This window comes from Hyposmocoma kahamanoa, unplaced genomic scaffold (genome assembly GCF_003589595.1).
Source record: "Hyposmocoma kahamanoa isolate Upper Pololo Valley unplaced genomic scaffold, ASM358959v1 76, whole genome shotgun sequence".
Lineage (NCBI taxonomy): Eukaryota > Metazoa > Arthropoda > Insecta > Lepidoptera > Cosmopterigidae > Hyposmocoma > Hyposmocoma kahamanoa.
Window position 1 is genome coordinate 7,896,218 of NW_020653900.1, and position 9,363 is coordinate 7,905,580.

The 9,363-nt window shown below is 34.1% G+C and overlaps 1 protein-coding gene across 1 annotated transcript; it reads left to right on the forward strand.

Annotated features, from left to right (window-relative positions):
• Positions 1–523: 523 nt before the first annotated feature.
• Positions 524–2,263, forward strand: LOC113232412 (H/ACA ribonucleoprotein complex subunit 2-like protein). Its single transcript, XM_026467120.1, has 2 exons — positions 524–818; positions 1,742–2,263. Exons 1-2 carry the CDS (start codon positions 580–582, stop codon positions 1,971–1,973), a joined length of 471 nt encoding a protein of 156 aa, XP_026322905.1. The 5' UTR covers positions 524–579; the 3' UTR covers positions 1,974–2,263.
• The last annotated feature ends 7,100 nt before the right edge of the window (positions 2,264–9,363 follow it).

A 9,363-nucleotide genomic window follows, 5' to 3' on the forward strand; every position in this document is an offset into this window, starting at 1 on the left:
ACGAACGATTTATAGATTTAAATAGGAATGTTTTATTGTTTTCCCTCTTTGCTATTTTGTTATAGTTTTGTTTTATTTTCGAATAAAAATTTTTCATATTTTCAATTAATCAAATCTAATAATTCACACTATCTCACCTGGCGTCTGTGAACTGAAATGAAAGAACGAAAAAACTAAAAAAACAGGTGAAATAAATGGGGCCATTAATTATACTGCTGCAGTCCGCCGCGCAATGCAGGGTTAGGAATATAGTCGCAAGCTGTAATGCATTCTGCGAAACTTCTTACGTATATAATATTGTGTGACAATCTTCACTATTGAAGACACGTAAATTAGAAAGACCGTGCACAATGATCTAGTTCCTTTCGGTCAGTGTTAGGAATTCGTTCCTAATATTAGTTCTTAGTTCATGATCTACTCAAGCCTAGTGGCAGCACTGATTGTAGGCGTACGGTTTTGCTCAAAAGAGAAAAATCCCTAGAGTCCCAGAGCCATAAAAAAACATTTAAAAAAAGTTTACGGTTACGGTGTGCTTGCTTTCGTGTTTTTATTATATATATTTCCAACTAAAGTTTTGAAATGGGTAAAGTGAAACAAGAAACTGCCGATTCAGAAAATCAAGGAGACGTTTCCATTAAAAATGAACCACAGAGCTACGATGAAAAGGTAGACCACTGCAGTGTGATAGCAAAGCCGATGGCACCGAAGAAACTAAGCAAAAAGATCTACAAATTGATCAAAAAGTCCAGCAGTCATAAGAATTATATTAGGAATGGTCTAAAAATTGTGCAAAAGCAACTACGCCTAGGAGAGAAAGGGTAAATTAACTATTTGTTCGGTTAAATGTACATTTTGAGGTTATCTAAACATTGCGCACTTCGATGCGATTTTGTGATTGCGCTGGGTAAAAACTGAAACGAAAATGTAAATACGTCATCAACGCAACAAATTAATTAATTGTGCACAAATACTTCATATAGATATCGAAAGTTGTGCACTAGTTTTTTTGTAATTTTAACTATTTGTCTGTATACCCTATAATTACAACTTTCGTGTAAAGAAAAACGACCTCAAAAGTTAAACTTATCCACATTCGGTTGTTCGTTACCACGGTCTCTTCGACAAACCAATAACTGATGGAGATAAGAGAATGCAACACTTCCAACAATAGGTTAAAGTTAAATCCTTTGAAGGCATTACTGAAGCCAAGGAGTGTCAGCACAGTCAATTATTGATTTTCCATACCCAAACGGACGTAATTAGCGGTTTTCGTAAGTGCATAGTCATACTATGACCAATGCGGAAACCAGACTGGAGAGGATTGACAAGGTTGTCCCTGTTTAGGAAATTAGTTTTCTAGGAATTTCGACTGAAAATTATGAATTGAAATAGGATGGTAGTCTGAAGGGGTGCCTGGTTTTTTGGTAGTGGAATGATAAGCGTCTTTCCAGGCAGAGTGGAAAATACAAGTAGAGACAGATTTTTTAGCTAACACATATTACTTAACATCACAGTCACTAAATTGATTAAAAACGAAATAACTGCTCTTAAAACAGTAGTTCACCAGTTTATGGAAAATTCAAGTTATTGCCTATGCAAGTTAAACCCTTATATTGAATGTAATAATAATAGACTAATACACAGAGGTTTCTCTTGGAATAGATGGCATAACTGTTCTCCCTAATTTATAATTTCCTCAGTATTACAAACACATAATGTTTTCATATTTTATCTTTTTCAGAATAGTTGTATTTGCTGGTGATATTTCTCCCATAGAAATAATGTGCCACTTACCTGCCGTATGTGAAGAGAAGGACATACCATACTGTTACACACCTAGTCGTAAAGACATTGGTTCTGCCATGGGCACAATGAGGGGGTGCATCATGGTTATGGTGAAAGAACATGATGATTATAAGGAATTATTTGATGAGGTTAAAGGAGACATCAAAATGCTAGGACATCCTTTATAAAATAGTTTTAAGACTAAACATTTTAGGTTACGATAAAATTATAGTTGCTGCTGTTGTTAAGACAATCCATGGTATGTTCTGGACACTATGTTTTATACACTCAATTAGTATTTTTAACAAATCACGTCCATTCCTAATGTTGCTATGTCTATATTTTAATCTTGACTGCTCTTGAATGAAGTATGGTTGTCAAGCAATGCTACTACATGACACTGTTGCTATAGGTGTATCACTAACATTCCTTGTCAGTCAGGTACCTTGTTACAAAAAAAAAAAAAAAAAAAAAAAAAGGTACCTTGTTACAAATGATATGGCAGATTCTATTATTGGCCAATAACACACACTGAAATTGGAAAAACAAAATTTCCTTTATTGAACATGCTTTGGAATATAGCTTATTGGGTTTCAATAATTAAATAAAATGTCAAATATTTTACACATACATTTATTACACTTATTAAAATCTAAGGGTACGTAAAAAATGGCAGATTGTCAATTATCGACAGTGAAGATTGGCAAAATACAATTACTTTGTTGGGTATTCTTTAAAGTATGTTTAGTGTAACATTGTACTTAATAGTTCACATGCAGATTTAAACAGGTGATATTTCAATGTTTATAAGTAGGTAAGAGGGCAAGTAAGGGTTGGACACCACCTGTCACCATGCTGATCTGATTCAGGACTATAATATAATAATAATACACACACTCAACATAGCCCTGCACTATATTCATATATATATCCCTAGGGAAACCCTGTGTCGCGGGTGCCATAGACACACATAGACAACCACAAATTACACCCAAACTCACTAGAGAAATAAATGTAGGCCATACAAATATTTCTCCCGGCCCGGGAATCGAACCTGGGGCCACTGCGTGGCAGTCCGGCATGGTAACCATTCGGCCACGTAGGCAGAAAACAAGCAGGACATGTAATACTGTTGTAATTTACATTTTTACATATGATCCAATAGACATTAATATTACAATAACTTCATGTTACATGTCGATTCTATTGTTAAAATTATTACAAATAGTTAAAAAAATATAATGTTTCATGTCACAGGCAGTACCGAGCGGGCTGGTTACCTCAGTTCCACAATGTAGCATCTATTTTGCGTGTAGTTGGTACAGGTATGTAATCGTGCCACCTGAGTTCTTCCAGCAATCAAGAACAATATATGTATATAAATATGGACTACCATAACATACAAAGTTTCATATATCTGTGTCAAACCATGTCACAGGCATATAGAACATTGCACAGCACATGGAACAAGGCACGGGTGGATGTCCTCAAGTTTCTTGTAAATGGCCTGTAAAAACATCGCCTAAAGAATACCCGACATGATTACGCTCTATATCACTAGGACGCCTAAACTAAGAAACTAGGTTTTTTCAAACAGGTTTCAGTGGATTTACATGGCATAAAAAATATTGCACTTCTGACTTCTAAATGACTTATGTAAATGAAAAAGAAAATTGTTACTATGAAGAGTAATAAACAATTAAGTGTTAAATATTTATGTTTTTTTTATACAACCAAACACTATAATTTTGTCTAAATATAAAATGCCTAACTTTCTTTTAAATTTTTTAAAATGATTTATATAAGAATTTTTATTATTGATTTTCAAGTTAGAAGCGCTGCAGAGGCACACTACAGAGGTTAATTTTTAGTTCAGTTATTGTGACTGCAAAAGTGGCGTGCACGTGTTACGGCAGCGGCGCTGCAACTGCGCGTCTAAATATTGTATAAAAATTGTAGTAGCGCCGTAGCAGCGTCACAGTGGTGCCACTGCAGCGCTTTTATAAGCGTCTAATTCGAATGCGCCCTAGAGGTGTAAACACACTGAAATCTATTCAATTATTATGAACTAGTAATTGAAGCGATTTTACGTTAATTATAACCCTGCTTTAGAGAGTGCGGTTGATGAGAATCTCACAGTTAATATTAATTTAAAAACATATTAAAATAGTAATTTTTGTGTAGCTTTTACGTAGATTGGTGTATGATAGTTGGCGCAAATGTTTTCTGTGAATAATTTTCGCGGTACTTTACACTACATGTTGATTGATCTAAGTATTCTTACTGCCTTCGTTCACAGTAGATTACACGTGCAAAACATTTGCGCATACTAAGTACATAGATTTTTATTTAGTAGTTAAAAGGTACATTCATGATGCTCTGACGATTGTATCCATTTTGTACTTCAAATTCTTATGAAAAGCTACCTTATGTTTAGGATAATGTTTCAACACTGAAAGGACAATTTTTACGGATATAGATTTTTTTAACCATATCGAGCCTTTATAAAGTGAAATGACGAAACTATCTTTAATTAACAAAATATTTCTGATCACAATGCTTGTGCACTTAAGGCTCGATATACCTACAAAAATAAGTTTTTTTTTTAATTATTTTACTAAAGGTAGGTAGTACCATTGTGCGTACACCTTTATCCACTACTAAGAAAATTTCAAAGAGGGTTACTTCATAATGATACAAACCAATTAGTAAAACTTGCTTGCCCAATCTTTTACCATTGCATAATAAGTATCTAAAAATGTCAACAAAGTATATATAACATTAAACAAATAGACGGTAACATTGTCATACACTTTGCGATTAGGAAATTATGGTGGACACCTAACCAGTAAGTCAATAAACCGCGTTTCTAAAAGCGACTTGTACAAGTGTCATGCTAATGCGAGCTACAGTGAATGTCACGCAACGCCATTTGGCAATTAATAATTAGATCGGAGATGGCTATCCTATGGCAACCTTGTGTAATTGTGAAACACGAAAGTACATACGGATATCTAGTATAGAGCCCCGTTCATGGACAGTAACAACGTTTACCGTTGTGGCGGTGCTGACCCAGTAACGGATTTGCAATCTTGGCCGCCCTAGGCCCTGGCCATGTAGTCAGTATCAACCGCCCCTTTCTCAGCACTCATCATATACTGGTAGACTACATAGTGAAGTTACTTTATTGCCAACTTTTATCGAAATCTATTTTTTATATATTTCTATTTAATAATTTTAATATTTTTCTAGAACATTGATTTTATATATCTCTGTTAGTATACGGGGCGCACGCCAGTAAAGCGTCCAGCCGCCATGATTTTTTCCTTTTTACACATTGAACATTTATCGTCATATTTCAGCCAACTTACACAACACCTAAATAAATTATACCCTTAAACCTTCCTCACTCTGTCTATTGGTGGAAACCGCACGAAAATAAGTTTTGAGTTTATCGTGATCAGACAGACAGACAATATGTAGTGATGTAGCGATTATACATTACATTATAGATATGTAACATATCTATATTTTATACATAAAATGTACGGAAGTGATTTAGGATGATTATTGTTATACGATGCGGTGCAGTGCGGCCCGCCATAATGTGCGTGAGCCTTTAGAATACTTAGGTACTTTGAATTATTTCTTGTCATCAGTGAATTTTTTGTCACATTTGGCCGCCCTATTCCCGGGCCTACTGTGCTTTAGGGCAAATCCGCCACTGTGCTGACCTGTCTTTTCATCATCACATGCCTTTTATTACCCTCTGCCTACTGGTTCCTGGCCATTTAGGTACTTTTAAAAGTTTGAATCGTTCTCGATCCTTTTTTCTTTCCACTATTCTTAGGTTGGTTCTTTCCGTCATCACTCCCATCAAAATTCTGAAAACGAGAGGGAGTGCTCATAGAATCATCCTGATGAACAATTCAAATCTCACGTGACTTAATTTTTTTTAATAATTAGATATACGTATATACCTAGGCCCATTTGGGGTATCTGGACTGTTTAATAAGGAGTGTTTTATACTGATTTTACTTATTATATTATTTTATTACAGCCTTTTCGTTTTCTACTTGTTAATAAATTAATGTGGACCGGGACTTTTTTGTTTTCACTAAGGCTAGGCCACATTAGTGCCCGAATAGGGAATAAATTAAAATGAAATATTAGACTATGATAATACGGGATACTCCGTTTCGCTATATGGATCTCAAAAAAACCAACTACGGGCTTTACAGATTTCCAAGTGCTTTCTGTGTAGTTGTCGCCTACTGCTTTCCCATATAGAAAGTAACGTATGTACTGACAAAATTCAGTGATTTATTTATATTGAATCAATATACCTAAGCAGTACGGCAATAAAAATACTGACATTTTATGTACTATCCATGAAAGGGTTTGTAAACATTCAGTCCCGATATAAGTAGCGCCATCTAGCCTCTGCTATAAAGACCCACAGTTACAGTTGAAAATGTTATAATGAAATTTAAATACCGCAAAACGTATGACTCATACCGTCCACAATAACTTGAAATCTTAACGCGTGGTTTGACCATCAGATCACAGCTCATTAAGTCTATCACAGACTACGCTTCAATCGGTCAAAGATCCCACTGTTCTTACAAATGCCCCGTTTACTTACAATAGTTGAGATTTTTTTTTAAACAATCACAATTAATAAATAAATAATAACTTACGCGTATAGTTAAAATTTTTAATTAGTTGTTTAGACCACACCGCATCGCATGAAATCTCAAGTTCTATAAATTTCAAATCCCATTCATATTTCAACTTCCAAATCTAGAAATGTATTTTCCAAAAATGTGTAGCATTTGAAATTTCATGCTTTGAACTTTCAAGTTAGGCAGTAGATGGAGGGTTGGTCGCAAACCAAGAGTCTAGAATTAATTCCATAAATTACTTCTACTGCACTTTAAATTACTTGACCTACACTAACCAACAAAAGTGGAATCTTTAACCATTCAACATTCCTTTAACAAATAAAATAGGGTGTAACATTTTAACCTTAATAAATACGAAAGGAGTTATTTGGTTTAGCCAACATATGAATGTAAAATACGTACAAAATTAGATAGGTAAGTTATCATGAAAAGAATAGTGTAGATTCCAGGGTTTACAGGTTAAGGTTCAATTTACATCATCGCGGAATGGAATGGAAGCGAACATTTTTAACCATAATGAACTTTATGTCAATTGTGTAATGTACAAACAGAATGCAGTCTCGGCAATTCGCGCAGCACCGTATCATATCTAGTTTGTACGTCTCACGATCACATCGATATTAAGTTTATTTTGCTATGTACAATTTCGTTACAAAAATTGGCTTCCATTATAGATCGTACGTTCTGCATTTTAAAGTCTATAAATTGGTACATAATATTAATAGAGGTAGCTCTCTTTGATGCCTAGTAAATAGTTTCTTAGCAAAAATTATCAGATTTCATAATCTACAATAAATAACTTTTTGATGTTTTAAATCAGCGCCTTACATTAACACTTATGGTGGAACAAGAGACAATACAAAAATAGCTAATAGATTATATTTTCTTTCACTATCTTGTTAAGAACGAAATACGTAGGTACGTTTGGATAATGCTGAAAATACACTTAACCGTTCATACTTAAACCGTTTTACTAAAAATATGCAAGAGTGTTGTAGACAGATATACTTACGTAAAGCGATAGTAGATTTCTTAATAATTATTAAAATTAATTAAACTGGTGAGGCAAAAAAGTAAATTTTATTATTCAGCTCAATCCCAACTACTTTCAAAGTATAATGTGCATGGCTAAAATAATTCTATAAACTAATTTTGATTAATAAACTTAATATTTACATACGTTGGAACATAATTTTTAATCGAGTTTCGCGTAATGATACTAAACTCCTACATCTGACAATTCATTATCATTAAAATTAAAAATGCGAAAGAAAAGAAGTGTAACGACGACCTTACCGTCTGTATCGGTACGAATTAACCTATCTCTGAACTCGGTATCTTAATTTCATCAATTTCAAGTTATTTCGTCATCTAATATAAAAAATATCGAACTCCTGTTAAAGTTATTTAAATAGCATTACGCGCTCGAATTCAGTTTTCCTTGACGCTATGCGTACAGGACGGTCTGCACGCAGGGTAGCACACAATTTTATATAAAGATGAGTACAACCCATAGCCGGTGCGGGCACATTAGTTAAGTGCGCTTCCACCTTTATGCATGTACGCGAGTTAAGCAAAGAAGTGTCTCAAGTGAAATTTTTTTAATACTGTTGTTTCATTTCATTATACTTAATTTACTCATACGAGTATACCTACCAACATTCGAAGCACCAATCTAAAACTTATTCAAAATCTTTGTTTATTTTCGAAACACGTCGATTACGGTTATTAATTTTTGTTTTTTTTTTATCATTCTAGGCACCATTGCTCTACCTTATACGAAATATTAATTGGCAAGTTAATAGAGAACGTTATGTAATAAATGTCATATGGCTAGAGGCGCAAAATACGGACACGCTGAAAGTGGTTCTGTTATTAAAACGGAGATACAGAAATACATAATATATAGAAAATAAAATAACATATAGAAAGAACTTTGAATACAATATACGTACGACAGAAAAAAAATGCGACATAGCTTTGCTGTGCTTTTTATAGAAAACCGATTAACTGTCTTTGTTAACTTGCCAACAAATATTCCAATGTAAAAACAAGTTATATAGGAGAATTCAATGTTTACTTTTAAGAATAGTTACAATTAGAAGAACTTTTTGACGCTAGATAAAAGGCAATGGCAAACTTTACACATGCTTCAGACAAATACAAAGATATTGGCCACACGATCCGAACTTTTCTTAATAAAATAATTAATGCCATCAAAAAAATAACTCAATAATTAAAAAAATAACCCGGACTCAAACTAGATAAAAAATACTATGAATACCAGAACAATGAATGTACTATAAGTACCAAAACAATGAAAACGAACCCGGGACTTGCTCATCTAGCGCCCACAGTGCTTATCACTGGTCCACACAAGTCGTGTAACTGAATTTTTGTAAGAAACTTAATAGTAGCGACGTTAAGGCAATGAACGCTGGTTCGTGTCACACCAATAACTACAGTTGCGTCTGTGGTAGCGATTAGCTGTGCAATATATACCGTATCAATGACTTTCTAGAGTGGCGGCCCGTCTCATAATAACCTAATGCTTGTGGAATTCGGTTTAAAAAATAGAAGGGAAAATTGGCGCGCAAAGGCGATGAATCACCGACCCAGTGTGGTCACGTGATTATTTTAACCGAAAATGAAAAACTCGGTGTTCACAAGGAAATGTTGCAAACTCTGTATTTAGCTTTATAGTAAGAAACAAAAAACTATTTTGGTTACGGTCACTTTTCTTGAAAAGCAGCTATATTGCCCCCTATCATAACTCACGTAATCGACATTACTAGCGGAAAAAATGGCGGGCTTTTGAAGATACAAGTACAGTTTTTACAAAGATTATTTTTATTTTAAGTATATTATGAAGAAAATACGTAGAAAGAAATAG